We start from the raw sequence: 13176 nt of genomic DNA, 5'->3' as shown, positions 1-13176 counted from the left end.
GATTTCTCGGGGAAGTTGCGGTGTTCTCGCGGAGCTGGGCGCGCGCGGGATTAATTCGTTCGACTTTATTCTCTGCTCGCTAAATTACACGCTCCGTTCGGGACGGCCCAGATCCGCGGCCGAGAAGCGGAGGAGTTTTCTATTCCGGACGCACGCTCTCGCTGCGCGGAACGCGCGGAAGCTTCCGAGAACGATCGTGTTGATCGACCCTGAAACGGCACCATCGGGGCCATCCGCCAGCAGCGCAACGTTCTCGCCAATTTCTGCTTCTCGATGGTTTATTGCGAATATTTCGTTCAATTTTTCGGGACAGCTTGGCGCGACATTTCTCGAGCTACAGCGATGTCCCCCTAATTGACGCTCGGATTGCGCACAAAAATGGACGATTTGGGAAGAGGAGGTACGATTGTTCGAGCCCAGCAGCTCGTTTTTATACTTGATGACAGTTCTTGATTACAAAAATAATCCGCAAGGCTCGAATAATCGTACCTTCTCTTCCCAAATCGCCCAATTTTTCTGGACAATCCGAGCGTCAATTAGAGAGACATCGCAAAGTTCTCCGAAACGATCGCGCGGAATATCTCCTCGAGGTTCTCGCGCATCTTTCGTTCAGCAAATGCGTCAATCGACGACCGGACTGCGGATTTTAAGATAAAAATGATCCTCCGACGATTGCGACGAACAGAAATTCCTTTCCCCCTTCGATCATTCGAACGACTCGAAAACGATGCGTAGACGTTCTTAAGTTCTTCTCTTCAATTCTGATCGCCTATTTCCGTCGTGAACGCGTAAAATCCGCAGTCCAGCGACGACACGGTCGCGCAGACGTAGGTAATTCCGCGCGATCCGGAACGCAACGCAACTTCGTTCGGGATACTTGGACGCTAACTTCCATCGCGGGCCGCGGATTTTTCCGCGTTCGGAACACAGAAGAGAGACGACTGCTTTTCAACCGAACCGATGCTCTATTGCTACGTTATTCGAAGGAAAGAAACGCCTGTCCGCCTCGGACAGGAACTCGCGCGAGGAACGCCCGCAGAAGAATCCGCAGCCCGCGAGAACCCGGCCGAGCGAAGGCCGCAACGCGTGATCGATCGATCTTCTCGATCTTCCCGCGCGAGATAGGATGGGAGAGATCGGGATGAGGCGTTCAAACTTGTAAACGTGTCTTTATTGTTGCGTGATCGTTATATTTCGTCTGAGAACAAAACTCTGCGACATCGAAATAGAGCTACGCCGTGTGCGCGGGCTACTTCGCCGGGGCCCCGCTCTATCCTCTTTATCCCCGGCGAAGCCAGCTCGACGAGGTCCTATTCCAGCGTGTCCTCGTCGTCCTCGAACATCCTCTTGCCAAGCCCGAAGTCGTATCTCTGGCTGAAGAGATCGCTGGGCCTGTTCCCTTTGCCGGAGGCTTCGCCGGACGCCGGCACGTAAACCGCCCTCTTACCGAGCCCGAACGAGTACGGCTGCACCGCCCGTTTCTCCGGGATCACGTCGTCCAGGTTCTTCTGCGAGCGGAAAACTGAGTCGACCGGTATGTAGTTCAAGTTCATCCTGAGAGGATAGTCCGGGTTATCGTTGCGTTTGCCCAAACCGAAGCTGTACTGTCTCGTGCGTTTTCCCAGGCCGAACGAGTACTGGCGGCCTCTCTGCAAGGTGGATCATCGTGCGCCGATTAGAATGTTTTCCAATTTAGTTTTATGCTTAATCTAAGCTTGGAGCGAAACGTTTAGTGCGGGAAGCGTGCAAGAACGGATAATGGCCGACGGTAAAGGAGAAAGGTGTGGAGTTATTGCGAAGAAGAGGGAAACGTCGGAGGATTATCAATAGGGATGGGATCAAGTTCATTTTTTTTCTATCCTCTTTTTACCGTCCATTTTATCGTTCTTCATCATTCTAGTCAAATACATTTTATTTCAGTCTATTTTACGATATCTGTGTTTTATCCTATATTTTATCTTATTGTACACCATTGTACAGAGTGTCTCGAAAGTTACTCGTAATAGAGAAATGAGCGGTTCCCGAGGTCATTTGAAGTAACTTTTTCCTTAGCAAAAATGCAGTTCGCGGCTTTGTTTTCGAGTTATTAACGGAGAAGCAGTGGCTAATGAGAGGCGAGGTAATTGGCGGCCGAGCCAATGAGCTTCGTATTAGGCTTCGACTATATTATGTTCAAATTTGACGAAAATTTGAGTACAACAAGGTAGTCCAAAAGGCGCCCGAATTCGCGTGGAGTGGCTCATACGTACTCGTTCACGTCGAATAAACATAACCTCGGAAAATTATAATTGAGAAAACATAACCTCAAACATACAAATTGATCATTGGAACGTAAATGTTGGGATAAGAGAACGGTTACTTGGATATAGTGCTAGGTTAACTACTTATTGATTTCAACAATGAATATTGTTGCATATGGTTTGCTTCAGATTGAACTAGTTAAATTTAAATACAGTAGTACAGTATTTAAATACAGTATATTTATACTTCTCGTATTTATATTATACAGTTGTGTAAATAATTATAGACTGGAAATAACGTTTACATTTTTAGCGATATTTAAAGAAGAACGTAACAAAATATTATATTCGTAAATGTCCATATTGGAAATAACAGAAAATAGTTTCGTTTTTGGTTTTTGTTTAAATGTCAAAGGAAATATAAAAGTAACTTTGAGTTCATAATTATTAATAAAATGGTCCCCTTCAACTGAAACACCTCGTATAAAAATTAAAAACCGCTTAACTAAATATGTATATCTTTATATACTATAATGTATATTTGTATATTAAAAGTAATAAAAAATAGAGATATTTAAGTATAGTTTTGTTCTTGGTTTTTGTTTAAATGTCACAGAAAATATAAAAGTTACTTCGAGTTCGTAATTATTAATAAAGTGGCCCCTTTCACAGCTGAAACATCCTGTATATTTTAAAGAACACTTAACTGAATGTATATTTGCATATTAAAAATATGTATATATATATAATAGATAATAGAGATGTATAAATATGGTATTATATTAAATTTGCATTAATGTAACAGTGACAATGTAAAAATTACTTTCAGCCTATAATTATTCATACCACTGTATTAATTAAATTACACTATCATATTATACCAACTGTACCAAAGAGACAAAATATATGTAGTAATCCATGTATTATTATTAACAAATGTCACTCCTTTCCAGGACTCTATAAACACACCAACAATTTTAATTTACTAGTCCATGTGTGCAGTGCCAGGCACAAAAAATGAATCACATTTAATTTTTATATCTATTGTCGCATAACGGCATGTGCATGATTGTTGCAACGATTGCTACTGTATAGTAAAAAGCAAACACTGTGCGAACGTAGCAGCGATGGTACAAGGTGGTGGGGAAAAATCGATTTGATAGCTCACCTTATCGTCGCCGTTATCGTTCCAACGTTTCCCGATGCCGAAGTTATAGACTGGTAGCCTCTTGTACTCGGAGACGTAAGTGTACGCCCTCTTTGCTGGCATAGGATCGTCGTAGCCAATCGAGTCCAGCGAGTTATAGTGTTGGAGATTCAAAGAAGACGCTGGCGTCTCGTCCATCGCCGCGGCTGGTTTGCTGACGACGCTGACGACACAGACGAAAGCGACGCTGGACGTCAACAGGCTAGTTTTCGATCTCATCCTGAACATTCTCGCTTAATCTGCACAGAAAACAGCTATCCTTTAGCAGTGCTTTGATTGCAGCTACTCGGTATGTTTACTGCTAGACGATCGGTTTGAGAAATCTTGCAGAATTTGAAGGAAACTGCAGGCTCAGAGTTTAGAAAATTATTGCTTCTTTGTGGATTCTAGACATCTTTATGCAAGTATGCAGTGGTGTGCATGATTATGAACTCGAAGTGATTTTTACATTGTTATCGATTTATAAATGAAAACTTAACTAAATACCATATTTCTATTATTTCTATTATTTCTATTATTTTTATTCTTTCTATTCTTTCTATTCTTTCTATTCTTTCTATTCTTTCTATTCTTTCTGTTCTTTCTATTCTTTCTATTCTTTCTATTCTTTCTATTCTTTCTATTCTTTCTATTCTTTCTATTCTTTCTATTCTTTCTATTCTTTCCATTATTTTTAATACAGAAATATACAAATTTGATGTTTCGTTGAGTTTTTGTTCAAAGATCAGTATAAATGTAAAAATTGCTATGAGTCTATAATTAATAATACCATTGTTTTAACCACATGACTATTATCTCGAATATAGAAATATTCAAATATGATGTTTTGTTAACTTCTTCTTTAAATATACGGGGAGCGTCTCGGCTAAAGAAGATCATGTAATTAAAAACTTAAAGTAACTTTGACAGTTTTACTAATATTTAAACAAAAAGAAAAGCTATATTTCCATCATTTTTAATACAGAAACATGCAAATATGATGTTCTGTTGAGTTTTCAATTAAATGTCACGAAACTCGTCAAAATCATTTTGAGTTTCACACCACTGTAATTACAAGGACAGTTAATGCTTTGAGATGAAACAAAAATTACGTCGTAAATTTGCCGAAATTCTGACTTTTGGTAAAAAAAAATGACTGATCTCAGGGCCGCACTGTGCGTTGGTGGAACGCGTACCATAAGTTGAGAATCGTTGCACCAGATTAACCAATATAGATATTGACAAAATATGTTAAGATAATTAATTGAACATATTCTTCTCGTATCTGCACAGCCTACAGTCTACAATAGCCTTGCTGGATCCCTATAATTCGCAAGTTTCCATTAATCTCGCACTATTTTCTATTTCGTGATATTCTCGGGCCAGCGATTTCCGCGCCATTGTGCATCGCTTACTGTTAATGGAATAACGCGTCGAGCTGTCAGAAACTACTCCCGAGAGACGTTATCAAAATGACGGCGATCTCTGTCCCGGCTGCGAACTCAGTTCCGAAGTTCGAGGCGAAATAATGAACAGATACCGACGCCTGCTGGAAAATTGCTTTCCCTTCTCTGCCTAAAGCGAGGGAAGTTTGTCTTGCCTCGTTCCCGGTTACCATCGAGTTTAAGAATCCTCAAAGTCACGAGAAATTGAATGCTAAAAACAGTCGTATCGCGATACTCGAGGATTTAATATAAAAGTTCTTGCTCTCGCGTGATCCTACTGTAAAGCTGGAGCATTGACCCTTTACAATGAGCGAGGGTCTATAGAATATTTTATTGCAAGATTCTTTTACAAAAATCCTTATCCGGCCCTCGGATGGCACAGCGGTCTTGAACGAGGTACTTCTCGGCCAAAAATGAGCTACTCGACGTTAATATTTGGATGAAATTTTTCTTTCTACGAACTGATAATCCACTGAAACTTCGATAAATGAAATGTTACTTTCGTTAGATAACTGTGTAATTCGCGACACAACGTTATAAAGTTAAAATTTTGAAATTACAGTTTAAAACGTTTGATTTAATCGCACGATTTAGAACATTTAAATACTAGTTTGTTTTATACGATGTTGATGTTTATAAGAGTAGCTATATTTTTGTTGTTTAACTACGGTATAGGCACGTTTTAATTAACAGGTGAACTGTTAACTATAGTCCTGACGCGACAAGAAGGTTCCTTTGCGTTTACATTCCCCCTCTTACTAGCTGCCCCGCTGCTGCAGCTAGCAAGAGGGGGGGGGGGTTGTAGACGCAGAGATGCCTTCTTGTCGCGTGGAGCCTATAGTTAACACTACTAATTATTTATTCAATCTTATTCATAATTCTTATTCGTAATTTTTGTTCATAATTCTTGTCGGTAACTTGCTTCTACCCAATCGAACTTGAGCCTCTTCATTATTGATGTGAAAAGTAAAACAACTGATATCGACTTTTTATTTAACACTTCTATATCAAAATAATAAATAAATATTAGCCAATAAATAGATAATAAATATTAGTGGTCTGCGACATAGCTAACAGTGGTTACGTAAGTTTTAATTAAGACGGACACATCTTTACTTAAAGACTTTTAATTTCATACGGATATTAACAAACCGCGTCGCGACATAATAATCCATAGTGTCATTTATCTATGGCAAAGTATTCCATCCAGGGTTCAATTTTCTGCCAGCTGGTTCCGCTCATCCATATCGGATTCGATAAGAAGATTAATCTCGATCTTGAGGAAGTAGATGCAAAAATATATGAAAGAAAATTGGATTTACTGCATAAGGATTTACGGCGCCCATAAAATCGTCGCAAACGTCCACCATGGAATGGTTAATCTTGTTGAACAGTTTTTTAAAAAATAATATAAGAACAGTGCATGTGCTCAGAGTTCGATGGTCAACGATTCTCTCTGTCTCTCTCTCTCTCTCTTTCTCTCTCTCTCTTTCTCTCTCTGTCTCTCTCTCTCTCTCTTTCTCTCTCTGTCTCTCTTTCTCTCTCTCTCTCTCTCTCTCTCTCTCTCTCTCTCTCTCTACGATTCAGCAATCCTTCAATGTTCTGCCCATAATTTGGCGATCCCCTAATTCTCTGACGTAATATTGAGTGCAAAAGCATCTGAACTCGAATTAAGCTTTTTTTCCTGCCGTTTAACGTCGCATTAACACCACAGGTCATGAGAAACTATCGATCGGTTTCTTGTTGTTTTCTTCTTTTTTAATTTTAGGATATATATTGATATCATTGCACTTTCGCTAAGGAAAAAGTTACTTCAAATGACCACAGGTTCCCGCTTGTAGAATAATATTAGGACATCCTATATATTAAATATAAAAATAGAGGAGTTTGTGAACCAAAATTTAAGTGTATCAGGAAAAGTTGCTTTAAAAAAGTCACGAACAATTTCCTGGTAGTATTTAAGAAGATAAATGTCAAAGTTTGAATAATTTAAATGATCACGAAAAGCTTATTTAAGCACTTCTTTAATGACATCCGCCGAGAGAGTGAACATAATTTTCTGAGGTTTCCACAAAAATCGAAGTATTTTATAAATATTGGTACAAATAAGAAGAAACTTTGCATATAGTTCTTGCGTTCAAGTGAAATTTCAAACGGGGAGAATGGTGAATTTATTTAAACACAGTAGAATTAGGAATTCATTAACAATACATACATTGTTTTACAAGTTATAATCTCTCCTATTCTAAGAAATAGAAATTCTTCGTAAAAACTAAATGCATAAAGTTCATCTGCTACCATTTCACTTCGTTTCGGAAGAAAAATATCGAATAATCGTGAAACCAACTTAAATCTGTTTCTGCATTTTCCGATATTCAACGACTACCACTGCTACTTCAAATGACTGCATTTTAGTCGTAATTTATCGTTTGATATTTGATCACCGATATTCGATTCATATTAGTAAACTTCGTTCGTTTTAATTACCTCGTTTAAAACGAATAAATCAGCATTTCGTTTGTCCATCTCGCTTTTTCACCTAAACTCAGTTCAGCTGTTTTCGCACCGAATACCACGATTTCCGTCGACGAGAGAAGACATTCGAGAATGAAATTCAGTATGAAATCTCGGCGTGTCCGTTGTTACAAAGCTCGCAGGGGCGTGTTTAACGCGGAAACGTTTAAACGCTAATTAATTCGTTGGAGACGCCAGTAATTAGGAATTACGCGGTTACCAAATGAATATAAATCACCGTTAACTATTTGGTGAACGCTCGCGGCGCGTAGGATCGATTTTAGAAAGTGTCGGCGTGCGATTAAACGCTGATCTCCAGAGGCATCATCGAAAATCGCGGTCGGGCGCTGGTGAATATTTGATGGGAACCGCGGTCCACGCTCGTTCTGTTCGGTTACATTGATTTATGCGGATTCGATCCGTGGATCAGGTGTTGCGGAGGCGTCGGGATCCACTGGAATTTGCTTGAGGTCGATGGAAATGTCACCGATGGAAAAAGATCGCCGCTGACGATTCCCTTATCAAGCACTCGGTTACCGAGAACGAAATACAGTAAATTCTCTCGAATTGTCGCTCAACTTTCAGATGAAAATGGACGACTTGGGAAGAGGGGACACGATTTTTCGAGTCACGCGACTCGTTTTTATAGTTGCCGATTGTCAACAACGAGCCGCGAGACTTCGGAAATCGTGTCCCTTCTCCCCAAGTTATGCATTTTTATCTCAAAGTTGGAAGACAATTAGGGAGAATTTACTGCATCCCGCTACCACTGTGTCGGTTGTGCGACAATTATTATTAATGTTATTGACAAGATATCTCGAGTTGCAATTTCTATTTCGCGGTGCTAAGGAAAAAACATTTCGCATCGCAATTTCCACATTTTAAAGTATTTCATACGCAATAAGAATAAAGAACTTAGTTTAGAAAAATATAGCACATCCTTTCTTTACCATAATCGAATACCTGTCTACTAACAGTAAATGGATTCCTTAATCTAAATTTTCAGATGGAAACATTTCTACTTTAAAAGTAGATAAATGAGAGATATTTGTCCTATACAGAAATTGTGGTGCAAGACATCTCGTCCATAACACAGTAAAATATAAATTGCAGCGCGAGATAACTCGTCGATGGAATCGTAGAACGAACGTTCAGACGCGAGATATCTCGTCCATAAAACAGTAAAATATATATTGCAGCGCGAGATAACTCGTCGATGGAATCGTAGAACGAACGTTCAGACGCGAGATATCTCGTCCATAAAATCGCAAAATATAAATTGCAGCGCAAGATAACTCGTCGATAGCATCGTAGATCGAACGTTCTGACGCGAGATATCTCGTCCATAAAACAGTAAAATATAAATTGCAGCGCGAGATAACTCGTCGATAACATAGAATAACGAACGTTCAGATACGAGATATCTCGTCCATAAAACCACAAAATATAAATTGCAGCGCGAGATAACTCGTTGATAGCAGAGAATAACGAAGGTTCAGACGCGAGATATTTCGTCCATAAAATCGCAAAATATAAATTGCAGCGCGAGATAACTCGTCGATAGCATCGTAGAACGAACGTTCTGACGCGAGATATCTCGTCCATAAAACAGTAAAATATAAATTGCAGCGCGAGATAACTCGTCGATAACATAGAATAACTAACGTTTAGATACGAGATATCTCGTCCATAAAACCACAAAATATAAATTGCAGCGCGAGATAACTCGTCGATAGCATCGTAGAACGAACGTTCAGACGCGAGATATTTCGTCCATAAAATCGCAACATATAAATTGCAGCGCGAGATAACTCGTCGATAGCAGAGAATAACGAAGGTTCAGACGCGAGGTATTTCGTCCATAAAATCGCAAAATATAAATTGCAGCGCGAGATAACTCGTCGACAGTATCGTAGAACGAACAGAACAATATTCAGATGCAATATTATCGCAATATTATCGCAATATCGCAATATTTGACTCGCAGTAATAGATACATAATCGCGGTAATACATGCACACGTATGATCTTTTTACGTTACGCTTTTTAACGAAACCCATGCTTTCAGAGATCCGATATTTTCAAAAAAGTAAACATTCAAATTAAAGAATAATATTTATAGCTCGAGCTGTCAATTTATTGACATAAATGATCTTATTTTCTCGGATTTTCGAAAACAAGTTGCCGCGCTCTTTTTGAGGATTATCGACTGAATCCCCAGACTCCCCCCCCCCCCCCGTTTACGAAACCAGTGAAATTTTCAGTAGCAACGTTCTCCCAGGCGCGGCGTTTCATTTCTCGCTAGATGTCTGCCAGATTAAATCATCCCGGATTTTAAGTGGTAATTCCCGTCGGAGGGGAGGCCAGTACGAGAATACTCGGAACACATTTTCCCGGCTCGTTTAATTTTCGGACGTTGCGATCGCTAAACCGTACAATATTTCCAGACGGATTTTTCAACACGTGCCGCGGTCTTAAATGCGGCTACGGGAGAATAGTTCTCGAACTGTCCGTTTTTATAAACCACGGTTAACCGTGGAATTAACTTTTGCTCGACTGCTCGAAACTTTTTTCATTGCGGCGAGATGCGTTGTGTTGAAATTGCATTTCACTCGTTGATCATTCATTCTGTCATAAAATATCTTATGACAAATTCGGGGGATGTATGAATCAAATTTGTGTGTGTGTGTGTGTGTGTCCAATGCACGAAGAATTAGATAATACAAATTGAAAGAATTATTTCGTGGTTGTTTATATGTGGGACTTCGAATAGGATTCTCAATTTGGCTGCCATTGTGCTAACGACATTTACTCCTTCAATGATGGTTTTAATTTTAGAAGTCAACTGCATAATGTTATCGCAAGCTAGGATGTTTAGTTTGTGTAATTGATTATTAATTTGTATTACTATTATATTATTAGTAATATTATTATTATTATTATTATTACGATGATGATGATGATGAATTTCTGTAGAAATATTAAAATGGCATCAGACCCGTTTATGCAAAATAAATAAATAAATAAATAAGTAAGTAAATATAAGTCAATAAAGTTAACCCTTTGTGCACTCGAAGCCATTTTAACTGTAAATTTAAAATGATTTTTCTGACCTATGCTGCCTCTATTTTATGTGACAGAGCGCATTTGATGCATGTGAAATCGACTTTTGTGACTTATACAACAGTTATACTTTTAACAATTTTTCAAATCAATTTTCTTGACGTAAGAATTATTTTGGAATGTGATATAAACATTTTTTAGCGGTGCCTCGGAGTCACCACTCGAGCGCTAAGGGTTAATAAATAAAGATGAATCAATAAAAATATGAATTCCCGAAGTAATATTTCGAAAATTTGTAATATAATTGATGGCCCTAATTGAAAGGCAGAAGATGAGAACGAAATTTCCAGCTTTCTGGAAAGATTATTGTGTTTAGAAGCTTCCAAAATAAAAGCAGTTCTCAAAGATATTCTAAAATAATTTTTCTGTCGCCATTGAAAATCGTACGGAAATTGAAAGTATGAATCGACGTTACGATTTTTAATAGCAAATTATGTCTTTTCACAAACTTATACCGTTTCTGATTCTGTTCTTCACGCACTTGATTCGATATTTCCCCAACAAAGAACAGGACTTCTACGAGCATAAGATTTCGAAGCAACCATAAAAGTGTCAGCGAGTGTCAGTGAGACATGAATAATATAATATAATAATTAAATATTTATATATAATTATTATAATAATAATAAATAATAATAATAATAATATATTAATAATAATAATAATAAATATATAATAATAATAATAATAATAATAAATATATAATAATATAAATATAATAATAATAAATAAAATATTTATATATAATTAAATCATTAAATGGTAACGTTATTAAATAATATTTACTCTACGCATTGAAAAAAACGTTTTTCATTCCGCGAAAAAGAACAACTTTCCAAGCAACCCCATAGATCACACGATTTCATGCTTCGAAAATAGAAACGATATGCCAATTTTATAATATTTAATAGCAACTTATTTTTTCTCGGTATCATGTTAACTGCAATTTTTTAAAACGACTTCGCCGTCCTCGTTTCTCCGGCAACGAATGGAAAATTAAAAACAATTCACTACGTTATTCCGTTTCGTTCTGCAACAATAAAAACGGCTGACGAAGCACCATGAGTTTGAAAACAAAATTATCTTTATGAGAATCTTGAACAGCGGTGCTTTCATTTTCTCCGTGCATTGCATTTTTCCACGCAATAAACCAGTCGAAAATAGAACAAAGAGGTGAAACGAAGAATAAAACGATCCTTGAGTGGTGGAACGACGACAAAAGAGTCTCTTTCAAGAGAAGCCCGTGAAAATCGCGGGCTTGAAAAAGAGGGAAAACGTTTCGCGGGGAGCGAGCGTGGCAACAGGTGCCCGGGACGCCGGCCGTCGGCGTCACCGTCGGCGTCGGCGTCGGTAATTTGTTTTTTAATTCAACGGAGCCTCGTATTTTTATTTCGAAGCCAATATCAATCCGCGGTAACTTCGTCCCCCCCGGTTAATCCGTGTAAATTCAAGTTTGCGAGCTCACTTTCGCTGCTCGGCTTCTCCCACGAGCCTCCTGAAAAAAACGATCGGTGCGCGACGGGATCGTCGAAACGGCGATGAAAAAGTCATCAAACGATCCATGAAACTTCCAGTCCGCGTTATCGAATCGGGCCGGGGGCCGCTATCGAGCGTTCCGCGGTGCTTTTCAAAGAGCTTTCGCTGTCGATCCGGAGTCAGTGAACCGAACGATGTCGCGGAATATTGAAAAGGGCCGCGGCGCGAGAAAAAAGATGGCGGAATGATCGACGGGATCAATCGAGCTTGCCTTATGCGTTTTCGACGCATCAATCACTGCGAGTTTCGATAAATCATCGGGACAATAAATCATCGGGGCCGTTTCAAGTAGCGTTGACAATGCGGCTATCGATGAACCGTGCTACCAGTAATCATTCTCGTCGATGCTGGTCCGTTAAAATTGTTAACGCGGTGAATTTTGTTGAAAAATCTCTAAGCATCTGCAGCGTTATTATAAGTTTGTACTATAATGGCTTTTTCTCATTCAATTTTAAACAGAGAAAATAAATTTCATCATTTTAAATAAATCTAAATTAACTTTGAACAGGAATAAAAGTAATTGTACATTCTTATAAAAATTAATTTTGTATTCGTTTTTTATAATAAAATTGATTTATGTTAGAATTTTAGTATTTTATGTTGTAGTCGATTTTTAACAGAAATTTGATTAGCATTTCATTTGCGTTTAAAGTTTTGAACAGGAATAAAAGTAATTGTACATTCTTATAAAAATTAATTTTGTATTCGTTTTTTATAATAAAATTGATTTATGTTAGAATTTTAGTATTTTATGTTGTAGTCGATTTTTAACAGAAATTTGATTAGCATTTCATTTGCGTTTAAAGTTTTGAATAGGAATAAAAGTAATTGTACATTCTTATAAAAATTAATTTTGTATTCGTTTTCTTTTAATAAAATTGATTTATGTTAGAATTTTAGTATTTTATGTTGTAGTCGGTTTTTAACAGAAATTTGATTTGCACTTCAGATACAAGTAAAATAGCTTGAAGTAATTAAAATTGTAATCAATTAATTTAACATGAATGGCATTTCGAAGTGGCCCTCCCATATAGTTGTTATTTTTTTCATACTGTAAGGTAATCGTGTAAAATGCATAAACAAAAACACAAAAATTTTTATTTATTAATTCCAGCAAAACTTGAAAGCAGTA

At 37.9% G+C, this 13176-nt stretch overlaps 1 protein-coding gene across 1 annotated transcript in view; it reads right to left on the bottom strand.

The window, feature by feature from the left end:
* Positions 1-1153: 1153 nt before the first annotated feature.
* Apime-ASTA (allatostatin A) overlaps positions 1154-13176 on the bottom strand; it is a 38908-nt gene continuing 26885 nt past the window's right edge. The window contains exons 2-3 of the mRNA XM_033473380.2: positions 3409-3686; positions 1154-1649 (exon numbers count right to left, since the gene is read on the bottom strand). Coding sequence (XP_033329271.1) covers positions 1311-1649; positions 3409-3675 — 606 coding nt within the window. The 5' untranslated portion in view covers positions 3676-3686 and the 3' untranslated portion in view covers positions 1154-1310. The remainder of the gene's footprint in view (positions 1650-3408; positions 3687-13176) is intronic.

The sequence above is a fragment of the Megalopta genalis genome, chromosome 3 (assembly GCF_051020955.1).
Source record: "Megalopta genalis isolate 19385.01 chromosome 3, iyMegGena1_principal, whole genome shotgun sequence".
Classification (NCBI taxonomy): domain Eukaryota; kingdom Metazoa; phylum Arthropoda; class Insecta; order Hymenoptera; family Halictidae; genus Megalopta; species Megalopta genalis.
The sequence above is the reverse complement of the archived record's forward strand: the minus strand, read 5'-3'. Positions and strand labels throughout refer to the sequence as shown.